Source organism: Anopheles marshallii, chromosome 3 (genome assembly GCF_943734725.1).
Source record: "Anopheles marshallii chromosome 3, idAnoMarsDA_429_01, whole genome shotgun sequence".
Taxonomy (NCBI): domain Eukaryota; kingdom Metazoa; phylum Arthropoda; class Insecta; order Diptera; family Culicidae; genus Anopheles; species Anopheles marshallii.
In genome coordinates, this window is record NC_071327.1 from 69,032,228 (window position 1) to 69,051,300 (window position 19,073).

Below are 19,073 nucleotides of genomic sequence, written 5' to 3' on the forward strand. Positions count from 1 at the left end.
GATGGAACGGTTTTCCATGTCTATTTTTCAACATTATGGTCAGGTTTCCTTTTCGACGTGTTGCGCTATTAGCCTGCGACGGCTGCGCAACACGAACAAAGTGGGAGGGGCGAGGGAGTTTTTACATTACAAAGAGCGTAGATATATCCGTAAGAGAATTTGTAATGATACTATATTGCTATACCGATAATATCACATTAAACGCGATACATACAATTGTGCGATGATTTCTGTACAATGAATTACATTGTTTATTATTTGTCTCGTCGCCCCCTCCCCTTACGGGAAAGCCGAGCGGTTTTGATAAGGTGCATGAGGTTAAGGTTTATATATATTAACGCGTATTAGATGAGATGCTGTAAAATAGAGTTGCGAAAATAAACCATTACACTAGTGCAAATGTTCGTAAACCCCGGGGTCAATATGAGTGCGATGACACCCATAGAGCACAACGGCAATGGTCAGCGAACCAAGTACACCAAGGAGACGCGTGTGCGTAAAGGAATGATGATCATCAAATAGATTGGTTTTATTGTTGACAGACCCGATTTTTTGTGTTGACTCCCGGTGGCACGATGAGGGTAGGTTGATAGGGAAGCGCACTGTGTGAAGGGAACTAGGACAATTCGTAGATAAACAGCCCCCTTACAGTCCCGTCTTTCCGCAGTTCTTACTAAACCCATACGGCACGCTATCGTGTGAACCACAGGACAACTGCGTCAACTCGATGGAAAAGGATAGGAGACGTTCGAATGATCGGTTAATTAGAACACAAGCATACATTAACGGTGTGGAGTATCTGTAAAGTAAGCGATTTAAAAGAGCATAAATAATTGAAATACATTGTGTAAGAGTATCACTTACCTCGGTGTTGTCAGTACGGTTCCTATCATATCCTTTACATTTGTTTCCAGCAATGTGAGTACAGTCTGTTCCCTAGTTACGCGACACTCGAGTTCCGCGCATTCGAGATACGCGAATCCGTATTTTTTTACAATTCGTGTAATTTCGTATGTGGAATTGAAGTTTGCATTTGTTAAATTTCAAATTTACCTAAAAATACGTTACATTTAGATTTTTTTGATATTGAAAACATATAGTATCCGTATACTATTTTAGTATTTCCCCGTATAATAGGTTTGTACTAATTCACTATATGTGTACTATTTTAGTACTCGTATACCTTTTTGGTAATCGTGCATTATTTATTAAACGTATACTATTTTAGTAGTAGCATACTATTTTAGAATTTCCACGTGCACTAGAAATGTGCCGATTTAGTATACTGTTTTAGTCCGTAGTCCCGTCTTGAAGTATTTCCCTGTATACTAGAAATGCACCAATTTAGTACCCTACTAATACTATTTTAGTGAGGAGAGTAGAATTATTCTTCCATCTTTGGAAAACAGATGCCACCCTAGTGTCGGATTGCCGCGCTGAATCGGATATACTCGTCCTCCAAACAATCTTATAAGACACCTTGATTGCACATGCGAAACTTTATTTAACTGATATAAGGAATTAAAAATGGAAACATATATGATGGCACAGCTTGCTCAATGTTGGTTTACTCCAGTATCGATGTCAAGCATTGTGACCTGTATATAGATGTGGTAAATATTTCTCCTAGAAGGGGATTTCCGAGACTACACAGGAACGACTCCTGAACGAATTCTTGCCTATGGAAAAGGCACCTCGGTATGTTTCCATCGTACCTTCGGGGTTCTGCTTTTACTTGGCCATCCAGGCTTCAATTTCTTGGACACTGGAAATAAAAACCGGGGATGTGCAAATAGTTACCGCAATTCATTCATTCACCTGCCGAAGTGACTACTTACGTTCTTGGCACGAAAGTGAAGTTTTCAATGCCGGTCTTGGTGATCAGCACATCATCCTCAATACGGACGCCACCAAAGTTACGGAAGCGATCCAAATTTTCCTTCACCAAAAACTTGCTGAGACTCGGATCGGAGTACGCCTTGTTCAACAGCTGCGGGAAAGTGCATAGAGCCAGAGGGTTTGATTTGGAGACTGTGTGACACGCTTAGCTTAAGCGACTTACCGGCTCGATAAAGTAGCACCCCGGCTCGATGGTCAAATACATGCCCGCCTTCAGAGTACGTGCCGTGCGGAGACGGTTAACTCCGGCCTTAGTGGACCTTTCCGGACAGCCGGGCAAATATCCACCGACATCATGCACATCCAGCCCCAGAAAGTGTCCCAGTCCATGCGGTTGAAAAATGGCATTCAGCCCGGCCTCCATCATCTCGTCCACATCACCCTGCAGCAGTTGACCGTTGCGCAACTCCTCCAGCATCACCCGATTGGCAAGCAGATGCATATCAATCCAGGACACGCCCTCCCGAGCAGCTCCACAGACAGCGTCCCGGGCAGCCAGCACGGCATTGTACACGAGCTTCTGGTCCTCGGTGAACTTCCCGTTGGCGGGAAAGCTGCACGTAATGTCCGCTGCGTAACCGCCATAATTGGCGCCCATGTCGAACAGACACATGGCACCGTCCTTGACGGCACAGTCGTTCGGTGAACCGGCATGACCATAGTGCAGGATGGCCGAGTTGGTACCAGCACCACAGATGCACGTGTACGACACATGCCGGCAACCACCGACGGCGTACGAGTGGCGCAAAAATTCCGCCTCCGCCTGGTACTCGTGCATGCCCGGTTTCATCACCTTCATTACGGCTTTGTGCGCGTCCGATGAAACACGTGCCACATAGCGCAGCACCTCGATCTCGGCCGGAGACTTGATAACGCGACTGGAAGCGAGATAACATTACACAATTAATCAAATGGTAGAAAGCGAAATGTAATGATAATAAATGGTTAAACATTTGAATTTTTTGTTGATTTGGCGCGATGTTTTTTAACAATTTTTTTTACTGCAGCGCCACGAGCGGATGATAGCTAAACTACATCACTCGAAGCCACGTTTATACTACATGGTTGTATATTGCGTTACTTCATCTGACTGTCAACAAAAATCCAGCTGTCACCTGGCATTGTTTATTTCACGGTGAAAAGTTAAAGAAATACGCAGTTCGGTCTTGTGTCTTAGTCTTTATTTTGTGAAAAGGTTGTTAAATAACCTTACAACTTTGCATCCTCGTTCGTAGCAGAAGCGAAATCCGCTAAACCCAAAATGGTGAGCTCGGGATCGCGTCTGCCCTTGTCGATGCTGTTGCAAACGAAAGAGGCAACCGATGAGGAACCTCGTAAAGCATCGCGGGAAGACTGGCGTAAAGCGAAGGAGCTCGAGGAAGCCCGAAAAGCTGGTAATGCTCCGGCTGCCGTTGATGAGGAAGGGCGCGACATCAACCCACACATTCCGCAATACATTTCGTCCGCACCATGGTACTACAACACTGCGGGTCCGACGCTAAAACATCAGCGCCCCCAGGACGAGGACAAGGAACGTTCCGGCATTGACGAGTGGTACAAACGGGGTGTCGATACCTCCAAACCCTTAGTGACCAAGTATCGCAAAGGGGCGTGCGAAAACTGTGGCGCAATGACACACAAACGGGTCGATTGTATGGAGCGTCCTCGCAAGGTGGGAGCGAAATTTTCCGCCAAAGCGATAGCACACGATGAATTCATGCAGCCCACGATCGTAAGCGATTACGATGGCAAGCGTGACCGATGGGCCGGTTATGATCCGTCCAACCATCGGGAAATTGTGGAAGAATATCTTAAAATCGAGCAAGCGAAACGGGAGCTACGGGCGCAAAAGCTGAAGGAAAATCCCGACCTGGCCGAGGAGCAGGACGAGGAGGGTGATGAGGATCGGTATGTGGATGAGGTGGACATGCCCGGTACGAAGGTGGATTCGAAACAACGCATCACGGTGCGAAATCTGCGCATTCGCGAAGATACTGCCAAGTATCTGCGCAATCTTGATCCCAACTCAGCCTACTACGATCCGAAGACGCGTTCTATGCGTGACAACCCAACGCCCCTGCTCAACCCGGAGGAGACGGAATTTGCGGGCGAAAACTTCGTGCGCTACTCGGGCGACATTCAGAAGCACGCACAGGCGCAACTGTTTGCGTGGGAAGCGTACGGCAAGGGTGTGGATGTGCACGTGCTCGCCGAACCGACGAAGCTGGAGCTGCTGCAGAAGGAGTACGAGAAGAAAAAGGGTCAATTTAAGGATGAGGTGAAAAATAAGGTGCTGGAGCAGTACGGTGGCGAAGAACATCTGGCCGTACCGCCTAAAGCTTTGCTTCTGGCACAGACGGAAAATTATGTCGAGTACTCGCGGTACGGTAAGGTGATCAAGGGCCAGGACAAACCCATCATCCGTTCACGCTACGAAGAGGACGTGTACATCAACAATCACACTACCGTTTGGGGTTCACACTGGAACAACGGTTGCTGGGGTTACAAATGTTGTGAATCGATGATCAAAAATTCGTACTGCGTTGGAGAGAATGGTAAAGCGCCGGCTTCTACGATCAAACCACCTGTTGCCGAAAGAGAAACAGCCGAGGAAGAAGCTTCCGATGGAGAAAACCAAGCTAAAACGTCTGCTGCTGCTAAGGAAGATACGTCAACTGCTGTTGAAAAGCAACAACAAGCGCAAGTACTGTTGCAACCCAAGCAAGAAGTGGTAGATCCAGAGTGTAATAGTAACAGCGACAGCAACAGCGGTAGTGATTCCGAACCCGACCAGGACACCAAGCGTAAGGAATCGAAGAAGTCGAAAAAGAAGCGCAAGAAGGAAAAGAAACGTCAGCAGCGGCGGGAAGAGAAAAAGCTGCGTAAAAAGTCCGAAGCCAAGGTGGAAAAGGACAAACTGCAGCTTGCCCTGGAAGCAGAAGAGCAGAGCCAACGGCGGGCGGCGGAGTTGTTGCGACAGGATGAAAGAAAGCGGCCGTACAACAGCATGTACGATGTGAAGGCACCGACCGAGGAAGAAATCGAAGCGTACATGATGAAAAGGCGCCGCGAAGAAGACCCAATGTTTGCCTTTATGGGCAAGTAGTTTTATCGGCGCTTTGCACGACTCGTGAATGTATAATAGATTAGAGATTTTTCAACAATAAATTTAAGTTCATTATGATTACGAAATAGATTAACTTCCCCTTTTTGTCAGTTTTTGTTTACACACCAAAATTTTGTTTTACTTTATTTCTTCCTCGAATCCTTGCAGTCTTTCTATTTTAGAACTTTAGAAATGCTATAAAGTATAGGAATTTAATTAAATTAACGCAATAAACAACTAAGCTAGCGAACTATTGCCACGATGTGCCACACCGTGTAACACATATCACATTTGTCATTCATGGTGATCCTTGGACTGGTACGGCTGCCGTCGACCCGGCTGGTGGTAACGCATCCAACGCCGCCTTCATTCGCTCTACCAAATAATCCTGCAGCTCCTGTGGATGGATTTTCAGCTTGTACAGCACGTCGAATCGTAGCGTGGCCACCTTCAGGCCGAGCCTTCGCAGGTGCCGTATTCGCATCACCTGCGGACCAACTAAATACTTTCCGGTACTGTCGAAGTATTCTGGAAGATGGACCAGAACCGCCACATTAATGTTACGCTCCTTCATAGTGTCCAGCGTGAAAATGTTCCCCAACCCGGCCGGATGGAATATAACATCCACTAGATACAGCGAGTTTACGGGTAGATGTTGCAAGATGGAGAACTTGGTCATACACTCCGGTCCACCGGCCAGTTCCTCCAGCTCGGTCGTGATGTAATTGATGATGCGTTTAATACGACCATCGTGAAAAACGGCCTTAGCCGAGTGATCCCGCGGCAGTAGCGGTCCATCGTAATCGGCACACTCAAGCGTTAGCCCGGTATCGAACACTTTCAGCTTCCCACGCACTGTATCCAACCGTTCGGGGCGAGTTTTCGCGTGAAGCACATCCAGAAAGTAAGGATTAAAAATTCTGTTAACAAAATTAAGTGGAAAGCGCTCCAAACAAATGTACGCGAACATAATGTCGATCGTATCCGTCGGACGAATCTTCGCGAAATGGAGATCCACAAACATGTTCACCGTGTCGAAAAACTTGATCGCATTCGTCGGCACAAAGTCCAGATAGCCGAAGGGGCAGAACAGTGCCTTCAGATAGCTCGGTTCTAGCTGACCAAAGTTGGCTATGAAGAACTCACTGCACCCATTCAGTATGTGTGCGTTGCGGAGCCGAAACTCTTCACAGTGGCGCAGTATCGTGACGATGAGATTTTGTGAGCTCACTTTCACTCCTTTCGCCTTCACGTATCGCTCGATGGCACGTTCGATTTGGGCATCCGAGTAGGCGAGATTTGTGAACGCCTCCAGTATTGCACCCAGTTCATCTTCTGCCACCGCGTGTATGTTTGTGTTTAACCAGCGCGCTAACGTTTGCGTGACACGGAACGGTGACAGTTTGCAGGTCACAAGCGACTGCAGCACCTCAATCGTCGCCGTTGGGGACATTTGCCACCAGAGCTGTGGGATGCGCCGTTCCAGCACCGTCAACACTGCTCGTCGGCTTACTTTAAGATACGGCAGGATGGAGAACACAAAGTGCACGTTCCGTTCGGTGATGCACTTCTCCTGATCGGCAATACCGCTCCAGAACTTTTCCACCATCTCCGGCCGACGGCATTGCGTTAGCACTTCGATCGCATCGCAACATTCCTCGATTGAGAGTGCATTTTCCGAACAGCGGTACACCAGCTCGTTACCGAGCATGTCGATCGTGCGCGGCAGCTCCAGATAGCTTCGCAGTTCATCTAAAAGATCAAGAATGGATTTAGAGTCCGAGTGAAACACGATACAGTTAACGATCCGCTCGAATGCTTCTGTTTCTTCTAGCTCCTTCAGTTCCAGCAAACTTTCCACCTTGAGTATCTTCTCCAGGGCGTGAATGGCAACGCCAGGGCTGTATGGCGTGACGCCAGTATCTCCATTTGTTCGCTCCTGCAGCACTGTTAGTACGCCTTTGGTTGAGTGGCACCCTTCGATGCTTTTTATCGTTTCCATTTCGGACTCCAGGGAGGCTTGTAACTTATTTGCTTTCGGTCCTTCCTCCGCATTGATGGATGGCGGTGCAGTTATTATTTTGTCGGATACGAACGACACAAACTCATCCTCGGCAATCTTGCGCACGACCACCGGTAGCTCCTGGATGTCGCAACCCTGCTGCACCAATATCGTAGCATTACGGACGAACTTCTTCGAACTAGCGTTGGCAGGTGAACCACTCTTTGTGCCCGGCCCGCTATCCGGCGGATTGGTTGGTGGTGGATCGTCCCCAGCATCCTTAGAAGAAAACGCACAAACTCGTGCGGCAAACTGGGGAAAGCAATACAGCAACGAAGCACCGTATCGTCCGCCGCGCGGTGAACGCAACGAATACCACACGCAGCGTGACATTTGTTAGTTATGTAAGCCCGGACGATAATTTCCCGATCCTCGATTAAAGATCCAAACGGGTACGTAAGGCGTGGACGATCGGGCACACGTATTCAACACACATTTCGTAACCCTTTGAAATACAATTCCATTAAAACCACTTGACCATGTTTGTGTTTTCCTTCCACCCTTTTGTTGAGCTAACCGTATTGTTCGTGCTGCAAACGAACGCAAAACGTCAAGCACATATGACTTTTAACGAAAGTCGTGCTTAACGAAGGTTTCAACGAAACAACCGGAATCAGCGTAGCCTGCTGAGCAGCCCTGAAGGTAAGGAATTTAATTGTACCGTTAGGAAAACTGCTTTTTTAATTGCGTGTAGCTTGCGTTGTGACTGTAGATTGTAAATTGCTCACAATAGTGGCGAACCAGAAATAAATAAATGCGTGCTAGTAGTAATAACGCCTTTACAATTTCCACCTTTTATAGCAAAAAGGTAGGACATTAAAGTAGATATATTATTATTCGTAGCTTTGTATATCTACATAATAGAAGGTTATCTCCTTTTGGTGGATAAACAATGAAAGAACAATACATGTCCTTCTCTTCTGTGTCGCACGACATATTTATATAAGCACACCGGCACTTGGGGTGTGTAAGTATTGACTTAAACAAAGAACAAGATACAAAATATAGGATAACACATGAAAAGTTCAGTATGCATATAAATGTCAGCTTACCATTCCGCAATCACCGGGAACAAGATATCGGTGTCCGACACAAAGCTAAAAAGAGAGAAAACATAAATTAGCAACAGACCGCCAGATAAGTCATTTCCAGTGGAAGCACAATCTCGTAAAAATTACCTACCTTTCAATACCCTTGAAGTAAGCCGGTTTTGCTACTGCTCCACTATCAGAATTCGGACCGCTCTGTGTAAAAGATATGGAAGGCAATCGATTAGTTCATTTTTAATGTTAATTTTAAATTGCTATGGTTTGAACTAACTTCGAATAACATAATGAATTTTCCGCGGCATTTCTACTCTCTGTTTTTATCATGGGTGTGGCCGCCTTAATTCAGGCAACGTATACCATTTTGCAATATCGAACTACAAATAGTGAATGCATGCTTTCGGACACTCCCTAACCCAGGTTCGAGCTAAAAAAAAAACTGTAAAACTATTTGAATAAAATTTCCCCTTAGCTTTGCAAACAAAATTTCCCAACTTTCCATTGCTGGGGCATTACCCACATTCGTCACAAGAAAAAAAAACCATTTAAGCAAATTGACGTCAGTGCGGGATGGCGGTGGGGCTAAACTCCGATCACCCGATCTTGCGCCGTGGGATTTGTTTGTAAACATGCGCACAACCGGTCCCGCGTCTCTATGTCACCCGACATTTGTGACGGAATTATTGTTGTACGTGCAGCAGAAGGCGAAAGCAAACAAACGCACCCGCCGGTCCCAGAACGACAGTGGTTTGCCACATTATCGCTGGATCGTTACTACAGCACCGCACGCCAAACGGTCCACGTTGCATTGGAATTAGAGAATTTTGTTCCGCTAATCTTGCTACCGTGCGCCATGGCGCGCCCTGGTGGCGCAACGATTTGATGCCGTTTCATCATCAACACCTAGCGATGATCGTTGGATGTATTAGAGCGATAGCACTCGGTACGTTTCGACAGAGGGGTGTGGAGTAGCACGACAGTTGATAAGAATGATCCCCTGCACCAACTTCCCTGACATCCCTGAGCCACACCTGAAGGCTTATGCGATGACTTTGGGCATCATTGTACCATTGCCCAAGGGGACCATGAATGGGACGGCGCCAAATAGAAAATGCGCAGCACTCAGTCATTGATCATGCGTCCGGTTTCTGCCCTTTTTTTCGGTTATTCTTATCAGTACAGACTGCACAACGCACCCATGTGTGGCAATGTTTAGCACGAAATCTCAAACGCCTGCCAAGGCCATTCCGTACCACCCCGTCCACCGGGGAACGGCACTACCCTCGCTACACACTTGGCTACAAATGCACACAAGCTAGCTAGCATCAAAAGCAGAGTTATCACCAGCTTTACACACAAAACAACGCACGGCAAAACGTACGCGCATCGTCCGCTATCAGCATACGAAACGAAAGTAAACAAAACGACAGATTTACCGCCCTGAAACGCATTTGAGATGTTGTGGCGGAAGTTTTTCTGTTTTTTTACTTTATTCCCATGTGATCGGAACGATTCATTTCACACGTAAACACGATTGTTAGCAGCGGAACTGCGCCGTGTAACAAAACTGAGTGCGGATATGAAGAAAAAATCGTTCGGCAGCCTGAATTTCGAAGGAAAATTTTTGCCATTTATGGATTGATTTCCAGTTTAGAGGTTGTGTTGAGAAATAAAATATGTTGAGGAAGAGCTTGAATTCTTCCCACTTCAGCGGAACTTTTCGAAGCTAAAATCAATGCTGTTTGAAGTAATGTTGCGTTTGATGAATCGTTTGAGAAGAGTCATTCTTCTGAATGTTTAGTGAGAAGTCATTCGAATCAGGAAACGACTCTTTAAGTATCCATCAATGCTCAGATGAGTGGTAACGATCATAAGCAAATCGCAGATGATTCATGAATCTTTAAAACAGAGATTCAGAATCAGATTCTTCCATTATTAGTTCAAAGCATTCAGTTTCCAAAACGTATCAACAACTGAGAAAGGTTCTAAATCTACCTTGGCATGCTTCTAATTCAACTGGAACAGAGTCCAAAACTAGCGCCATCTTTGTCAGTGGCTCTCGAACACGAACGCCAATATTTATCTGACCACTAACTGCGGGCTCTGTCTTATACCAAACAGAAGCAGTTGAGTACGTGGTGTTCTGACTTTTGTTAATAAATAACTAAAATGTTCCTATACAGATTTGAATTTTTTAGCACTTTCTGGATCTTCCAACATCCAGCAGAATTCTAAGCATTCTTGACGCGACTTATTGAAAGCTTATTTGCAAGGCTTTACGTTTACGACTCGTTATATATTCAGGTGCTGGATATCTCATACGAAACATTCGAATCCTTTGTGAAGATGTCATGCATTTGAGCAAGCACTAGAAATGGCTCCGATTCTGCCAGATGAGATCGAAAACCCTGTAATTGGATTTCATTTTGCTCAATTTACCGAAAGTGAGACGGGTTCCAGGGTTACTTCGATCCTTTCTAGTGTCACACTGGAGCACAATCCAGATAGGGATCCACCTATCCAACATGTACTCGAAAACCCTGCAAATCATACTTTTTAATTTGGGGCGATGTTTTTATCCCCCATACTAAATTAGAACCGGTGCCCGGTGAAGATGTGTTTTTCATTAACCGCCCACGGATACAATAATAATTTTCTTGTGTAAAAATACACTACACTTCCTGCTTTGGAAAGAAAAACAAAAACACAACCACTCGATAACGCCAAAGTTACGCTATTTTGGTTTGCAACGAATCGTTTACCCCAGCACTTTTTGTATTTCGCCAGCACATATGCTAGAGAAGCTAAACTAGGGCAGACTGCTGCTGCTACGACGTGAGCTTCACACACACAAATTCAACTCACATGACACGGCAACTGTGTGTTTGCTTTTCTGCCAACAACCATTGCCATCCGGCCTACATTGATGGGGTGGAGAAGAAAAAACCAACCCCCATCCCCCAACCCAGCATATGGCTCCGTGCATTCTCATAACAACAGCGGGCCAACTATTCAAAACAAACTCCACACACACACACACACGACGCGGTGTATTCGCGCGCGCGGATGATGAAGGGAAACCGGGATGTGGTGGGGGCAATTAGAAAAGCAATAAGAAAAAAAAAACACACGTCATTCCTAGATTGTCCCGCGGAATAAAGAAAAAAATAGCTGCGACTGATCATCATCGCCGCCGCGACAACCGCGCGCGATTGATCAAGGTTCATGTGTAGAAAGTGGATAATCAAAATAGACAAACCAAAACAAAGGCGCAGCCACACTCACACCGTCGCACTGCTGGGAAAGGCCGGCCGCCGCCCCCCGTGCATTGTGCCGGCGCACGCCATCCACAGACGGTCATCATCGCCGAGGTTTGGCTAGTTGGCGACGAGTTTGAATGAGACATACGCCATTGTTGGGGAGTGCTTGTGAAACGATTTACGCGCTACGTGCCAAAATCGCGAGTCGTCTCACTGCTGTTGATGTAATTTCAACGATCTTACCGATACTGCACGTTCCTTTACGTTAGTTTAACGTACTTGGATAAATATTTTATTATTGAAAACGTTCTATTTGTTTCAATGTTTACGTTTTTTTTGCATTGATTTTCAGCATTGGATTCGTTAAATCTGGAAGTGACGCAAATGCAGATACACGGGCAAGCAAGTGAACACTAGTTACATATTTATTTCGTCGCTTGTCGGCATGCTTCGATTGATGCGAAGCAAAAGCAACCCCTGCCGCATGACTAAAAAGCTGCCAAATAATGCATACGGGCGGCTCCGTCCGAATATGGCAGCGAGAAGGGTAATAACGGTTCAATTTTGCACAACTCCACTAGCCGGTACGGTTGGCCAGAGATCGGGAAAGGGTGGTAAGAGAAGGGAGGGAGATCAATTCCACTACCTCCCCTCTTCCCACTCCACCTTGGCTCTCACCTGTTCACACCACTATTTCCGTAGCAACTACACGACACACACACACGCACACAGTCGCGTCATAAGATGGCGAGCGGGTTTCGCGAGCAGAAATGGAGTCAAGGCCTGCCTAGCTTTTACACCGCTGTGCCGGCATTTGTGCTCTTGCCTGGTGCTGGTTGTGTTGTGACGGCAAAACCCGTCTATATTGTGAGGTCTCCCTCTTCCTCCCCGGCCACAACGGCTCGTTTTCCAATGACGAAAATGACGGTCTGTCGAGAGCGCACGAGGAGTGGGGTGGGGGGTTGGGGGTGCGCAATAGTGCTTTTCATTGAAATTTTCATGAACGGAACCCTCGCGTCAAATTAATGGTCACGTACGCCGGACAGACGCAACCATGGCCCCGCCGTCGGGCATTCGTTGTGCGTGGCAAAACGCTTCACGGTGCGAGCGGCTGGTCATGACAAAATCTGCAAACTACGGTTTCTATATGCGTCTGAATCGACGGAAATTGGAGGAGATAGACCGCAGAAAGGAACAACAACAAAAAAACACCTTGGGCCTTGAGACGAAAAATTGCACTTCATAAGCGAGCAGTGGTAATTGGGTAACAGCGTGCCAAAAGGCAGATGTCTAAGCTAAGAAATATATATTCCGGCTTGCAGTAGTGTGGCGGTACGTACACTAATTTTTTAAAGCCATTCATCAAGATTTTCTTGTTTTTTATCCCACACACCTTATCAATAGACTTTATAGCTTTCGTCTAATAGACTATTTTTTACAGCGGATTTCCTAGAATTATTGATAACAAATATCGGAAATTTGACGTAAAGGTCTACTTGTCTAAATCACCGGGTGCCGCCATTTAAAACACTTTAGTTTTGGTTCAGCTTCAGGCGTTTGGCTGACGCTCCACTTTTCGGCTCAAGATTATTGGAATAGTTCCTCCGTTTGAGGTTTGAGGTTGCAGTTCTAACGATCGCATCCCTGGTCTATTAGAAAAGTTAGCTAATCTTCAATAAATTGGTCCCATCGACTGATTGGTCCCATCCCATCGTCCTCATCGACTGATTTCTTAAGTGTAGGGTGAATCATGAATCATCAGATTCATGAAACGGTATGAATCTGAATCTCTATTCCAAAGATTTAGGTATTCTCTAAGATTCATGAATTATCCAAAATTAATTACCTCCACGGAGGTTGTACGCTATGATTGCTGATTTGAATGACTCCTCACTAAAGATTCATATGAATCAATCTTCTCAATTCTTCGTGCGATACTTAATGAAGAAGGTAATGTTCATCTTCCAAAGCCCTGATGGAGAATAAAACCTTCTAAACCCTTTTAAGTTTTTTAACCATTGGCCACAGTTAAAAAACAAAACCAAAAAAAACAACAGTTAGTGATCTACAAAATAGTTTCATACAAACGTTACCTCCCATCCACTGCAAGCAAACGCGATAAGGAGAACGATCAACATTGTAACGACATTTCCTTACTTTTAGGCCAAGGACCCTTCATTCTAAGCACCCATTTTCGTGCCCCACTCGGTTTACGGCACCGAGATTCGTTCGAGCAAGGTTTGTTTATTGTACACTCCATCTCACTCACTGCTCATGCAGACACTTGAACAACACTGCTCGCACACAGAGGCTGTGCCGCTGGGCAGTATATCCACAGGGCATGCATGAATGCAAGCAATTTGCACCGCCGAGCTGAGTCCGTGAGCGGTGCGGCCATTACCTTCATGTTGCCACGGTGCTGTTGTACCACGGGTGGTGGTCTAAACGGTTAAAAACCCTTTTTTTTTTAAATGTTGTTGTGTGCAAATGGCCTGTGAGCAGCTTAGAACGGGTGTGTCCGTGGGTGCTTAATGGAGATCATAAACGAAACATCATTAACAGTTGCAACACCATTTCACTGTTTGCACCCAAATTGACGATCATCTTTGTTGCTATTCTTCAGGGTAAAGGACTTATGACAGTTGAAAACTACTATAAACCTTGGTCGAATGGAGGCGCCCGTTTTTTTTAAACACTAAAACAAAACACAACAAAGTTTGATTAAAACATTAAACGTTGTTTACAGTACTCACCAGAAGAAGCAACACCGATGGTGATACACTAGCCAGACGGGATGCAATCTGAAAATAAAAGTAATGATTTGAATGTTAATAAGTTAGGTTAATTTTTCTTCATGTCTGTTTTCAACAGATCACAGTGGCGGTAAATAAGGTAAATAAAAGTAAATAAAAAGGTAGGGTAAATAAAATAACAAAATAAGGTAATTTTTTGTAGCTTAACATATTCATTCGTTTGCTGTTGTTTAAATTGTGATTATGTAACGCAAGACAACCTTTGCTTTGATAAACATTAGTTTATAGCTAACCTTGCTTGTAATGGTCACCAATACTAGCGTCTAAAGTACGCAACATATTCTTAACGTTTGTTTCCGAATCGAAGTGCGAAAACGACATGCCGAATCGATCGCCAGGGGCCATTTTGTTACCGTTTTATTCATCTCTAGTATCACTAATTCAATTACGTGCGTTTCGACACGGTGCGCATCGTGGTATGTTGGACACCGGCACACAACATAAAAACGAACTCCAGGTGTCGCCCCACACGGGGTGTGTGTGTGTGCATTACATAATTCATAAACTCTGCCCTAATTATGGTGCAATGACCATGCACATGACTTCACCGGCGTACCACATGACACACCGGGCCGTCCGTCACACAGCGGTCTGTGTGTGTGTGTGTGTGTGCCATTGTAAAGGTAAAGAGGCACAGATACCCAATCGGAGATGTAAACAACAACGTACGTGCATGGTTGCGGTCGGTCGGTCGATTGCAAATGGGGAAACGTTACTTTTTGTCCACGTTATCTCAGCGTTGTGGTTGGGCTGTGTGGCACAACACACACAACCGGGAACGCAAGGTGTGTATAGCGTTAAAATGGGGGGGGGGGGGGGGGGGGGATCGTCTGAATCGTTTGCACCACGATTAAATCGACTACAAACGATTACTGGCGAAGCGCCACGGCGTGGTGGGTCGGATGGTCTTAAAAACACAGGTAGAATTCGATATGAATGGAAGGAAACGTACGTTACACAGCCGTGACTAATGATGAGAGCGCTGTATGGGACGGGGGCAGAATTATTATTGGACTCGATCATACAACCCCATTCCACTCCAGTGACTCACTTGCATTACACATCTCCCGCACGTCATCGGTACAGGCTTTCAATATGTGTTGGAACATGAGTCAACACTAACAACAAGTCACATTTAGTACGCCCAAAACCCCAGTCAGTCACTACACGTCCGGTGAGATTTGTTTTGGCCGGTGTGCTAAATCCCAAAAATTCACACCAATTGCGCACCGTTCTGTGTCCCTCAATGCCATACGCTAATAACCCCCCGTATTCAGCTGCCGTTCGTTTGACGGAACGTAGGAGTAGCCGAACGTCACGTGCTGTTCGCTGCACTTTGATCGCCGCAGCCAGACGCTGAGCTGCTCTCGCCGTAACGTCGGCACAAGCGCGCAAGGAAATCATGCGGAAATAACCTCCGGGGTGTTTTCTTTTTTTTTTTTTTTTTGGTGCCATTTCCACCGGGCAGGAGGGAAAGCAAAGCAATACAAACCAAATAAACAGACCAGACGACCCAAAACCCGATGGGGGTTGCGCTTAAGAATGTGAATTTTTATTTTTAATTCCGGCGCGCTGCTGATCGGCATGACTTGTTGGTTTGTTGACATTGCGTAAAAATAACACCCCAACACGCGCCTTTGCAGTTCACCCGACTGTCTTGAGAAGCGTTAATTTTTGCGTAGAAAATGTATTTTTACCGACCGGTCGCTCTGAGTGTTTGTTGAGCGGGGCCGAGCGACAAAAGCAAAAGAAAAAAAAGGAATATTGGAAACATTTCGCAAAGTTGCAAAGAAATTGCATGCACGTTGGATAATTTCGACGCGACTGACCCTAATAGAGATCAGAGATCTCAGAGCATCTCTGATCTTAACTGCGAGGTAAATACTTGTAGTTTGATGGTTAGCTCGAATTTATATTCATTTACTTGTAGTGGAAGCATAAGATGTCCTCCAAAAATAGACTAGACATTGCTATTCTAAGACATTGTCTACATAATTCCTCAACAAGAAGTTGACTTGTTGCCCACGAGAAACATTCAGGATATCATGTTTGTACGGTTGACTTGAATCTCGTAGAAGGCACGACAAGATGACAAGACGTTGAACGAACCGGCAGGAGTACGTAGAACTGCACAGAGCGCTTGAGATATTATCAAGACCCTACACGTTGAACACTGCCAAACGTTTAGACAGTGCGAAATGAGTGCTCAATCGCTTTGAATTTTGTAGACAGAACTGCAATAACGTTACAGTCAAGTGTCTCTAACCTGCAAGCTGAAGAGACCGCTATCTTGGAGAGACTTGCAAAAGTCTTCAACCATACTCTGCAAACGCAGCTGTTACTGGCAAACCCCAAAAAAAGGACTAGCTTAGAGAGGCATTGATGTACAAACATCATGTCCAGATTAAAGAATGTCACGTTAGGGAGACTTTGCCGCTTTGAGAGACATAAAATGTATAGAAAGTGAAGGAACTGTCAAAAATGTTTATCTTACAGAGACTTGTTATCTTTGAGTAGTACTACCTTGAGGACCAGTACCAGTACTTGGAAATAGTTCCCTAAATCTATTTGTTGTCTGAAGAGACGTTGAACCTTGACTCATCATCTATTAGTAATGCAACTACGACTGTTGGAATTGTCAATACGGGGTAGATATTGGGAAAAGAGATCGCAGATATTTAAGTCTAAAGCAAAGCAAGATCGGTGTAGTGTCAATTCTCGACAGAACCCTGCTATGAGCAATTCAACTCCTAGTAAGTTAAGTAAGTTAATTCAATATCGACCAAGGCTATCAGAATGATATAAAAGGAAGAAGTTAATTTAAAAAGGGTTTACACACTGTACCTTTAAGTACCGTGTAAAAGAACTGCTTGTGCAGTAAATAGTTACGATCGCGGAAATAAAAGACAATAATGCTTTATGCAAGCTTTAGCCATCGGTTGTATTGCGTTTGGGGCACCATCGGGTGAACTATCTTACGACCATCTTGCGGGTGAAGGAGAGCAAACTCATCATTTCGCATTTGGCAACACTTGGCCATCATCAAGACAAGCGGATGTATACGAACGCAGAAACGCATAGCGAAATCACCCATCCAAGCTCCAAGTTTGTGTTCGGTTGCCTTTGCCACCGCTGTTCCGCGCACCGCAGCTTCGGTAGTGCGCCACGGTTCCAAAGCTGACCACCATTTATTTGCACCACTGTTTACGATTGCGAATCAGCCTCGCGCAGCGGAAATAGATTTATTCGCCGCATGACTGCTAAACAACCGCAAGCGATGGGGCCGTAATAAAGCGATGAATTGTGCTACTTCCCTCGGTCGTAGAACGGTGGCCCGGCACTTACCTCATCGACGTAATGTACTGTGTCGACTTCGTACTTCTGCTTGAAATCCTCCAGCCCCAGCAGCGGTCCCATCCAAACGGCATATTCTTCCGGCAGACGTGGCACGTACAGCGCCGTACGTCCGGTTTTGATCTCAACCGTACCGTAGCAGCCGGGTTCCGTCACACCGAACAGGTACGTGAAGTACGATTCCTGCAAAACACATTAACAGTCCCGATAGTAAATCAGCAGCATCAAACAAACCCTTCTCGGTTGGTGGGGGGAAAAAAACACCACCCGAAATACCCAGAATCAGGCCTATCGCTGTACAACAGTTTCCAGCAAATTGAACTATCATCGCAGTGTGCCATCGAAAGGTGCTCACCTGCCGGAAAACGTAGTCGACGTCCGTGTCGTAGTGGCTAATGTTATCGCCACCCTGGAGCATGATCACCGGTTTCGAATCCGCCCCAAAATTATGGGCCCGCTGCAGTTCATTGACCACCCTGGCCCGGTTGTCCCGGTACAGCGTCATCGGGATGGCGTGCGTGTGGGACCCCATTTGGAAGACGGCCATTTTCATCGCTGGTGCGCGTGCGTTTCGGCGCCGGTATCAGACGGACAAGCTATGTATAGGTGAGCTGTAAAAATAGACGAAACGAGCACGGTGAGATATGATTAAAAATCGTATGCGTCTAGCGCGACAGATGCGACTTTGTTTTGTCCCGAATGTAGGCTACACACGGCTATAACTATACACTAAACGTGCGGGTTAACGCTAGCGGAACAGTTTATTCTGTTGCTAGGTAACCGCTCCGTACTTTTTGATAAGACACATCATACTTCAGCGGAGAGAAACTTTTCGATCAGCATACTTACTTACGCAAGCTTCTGCCTCTGTTTATCAGTAATCGAACGTAATAATCGATCAATGTTCTACGCACACAATCAAAGTAGCTTGTTCTTTGCAAAAATGAAAAGGATTTGCTAAAAAACGCCTGAATTCCCAAAAGTTTTCATAGATTCTGTTTTTTTTTTACTGATGTTGTCATGGTGCAGATACGGATTGTTTTGGAATTCTCGGACAAACTTACGGCCCAAATCAGATCTAACATAACTGAATTTGTATTTTAAAGTAGTTAGTAATTCAAACCCGATGGTTGAATGTTTAAGAGTTAATCTATTGTGAAATTCTCAACTGATTCTCTGCTAGCGAACCGTTCCCTACAGTTATAACTAGCTACAGAGATGTTTGCATTAATGGTATGTATGGACATCATCATGTTCAACCAAATAGTACAAGTATTAGCAATATCCCAACATTATACAGCTTATTCGCATCATACCCCAAAGTGTATATCTTGGGTGCTTTCATGCCACGAATGTTGTTATCGTATTGCAATTGCATGAAGAGATCTGATAACAATTTCCAATGTTTTCAATGGAATTGAGGAGCGAAGGCCTCCACAGCCCTGGAAGTATTTCCCAATGCCAACAAGGAAAGACAATACATAAATTATACAAGAAAATTCAGCAAAAATTATCATCCCACTTGTCAAAAAA

General features: G+C 45.4%; 3 protein-coding genes across 3 annotated transcripts; 1 reads left to right on the plus strand and 2 right to left on the minus strand.

Annotated features, from left to right (window-relative positions):
* Nucleotides 1–1,731: 1,731 nt before the first annotated feature.
* LOC128715882 (xaa-Pro dipeptidase) lies at nt 1,732–18,087 on the minus strand. The gene is made up of 8 exons (XM_053810799.1): nt 17,896–18,087; nt 17,532–17,723; nt 14,127–14,174; nt 8,250–8,311; nt 8,120–8,164; nt 2,063–2,777; nt 1,839–1,990; nt 1,732–1,765 (listed from the first exon to the last, which is right to left on the minus strand). The coding sequence occupies exons 1-8, from the start codon at nt 18,085–18,087 to the stop codon at nt 1,732–1,734; spliced, it is 1,440 nt and encodes a 479-aa protein (XP_053666774.1).
* Nucleotides 3,161–5,005, plus strand: LOC128715881 (pre-mRNA-splicing factor Slu7). The gene has a single exon (XM_053810798.1). It carries the CDS (start codon nt 3,161–3,163, stop codon nt 5,003–5,005), a length of 1,845 nt encoding a protein of 614 aa, XP_053666773.1.
* Nucleotides 5,304–7,400, minus strand: LOC128715880 (FAST kinase domain-containing protein 3, mitochondrial-like). The gene has a single exon (XM_053810797.1). It carries the CDS (start codon nt 7,398–7,400, stop codon nt 5,304–5,306), a length of 2,097 nt encoding a protein of 698 aa, XP_053666772.1.
* Nucleotides 18,088–19,073: the final 986 nt, after the last annotated feature.

What these genes read in the sequence shown, in the direction of transcription:
- LOC128715881 (XM_053810798.1), top strand. Translation starts at nt 3,161, where the DNA reads ATGGTGAGCTCGGGATCGCGTCTGCCCTTGTCGATGCTGTTGCAAACG.
- LOC128715882 (XM_053810799.1), bottom strand. Translation starts at nt 18,087, where the DNA reads ATGGCCGTCTTCCAAATGGGGTCCCACACGCACGCCATCCCGATGACG. An exon ending in TACTTCAAGGGTATTGAAAG is followed by an intron (nt 8,165 to 8,249) that starts GTAGGTAATTTT and finishes CTCTCTTTTTAG; the next exon opens with CTTTGTGTCGGACACCGATA. An exon ending in GGTGCTACTTTATCGAGCCG is followed by an intron (nt 1,991 to 2,062) that starts GTAAGTCGCTTA and finishes ACTTTCCCGCAG; the next exon opens with CTGTTGAACAAGGCGTACTC.
- LOC128715880 (XM_053810797.1), bottom strand. Translation starts at nt 7,400, where the DNA reads ATGTCACGCTGCGTGTGGTATTCGTTGCGTTCACCGCGCGGCGGACGA.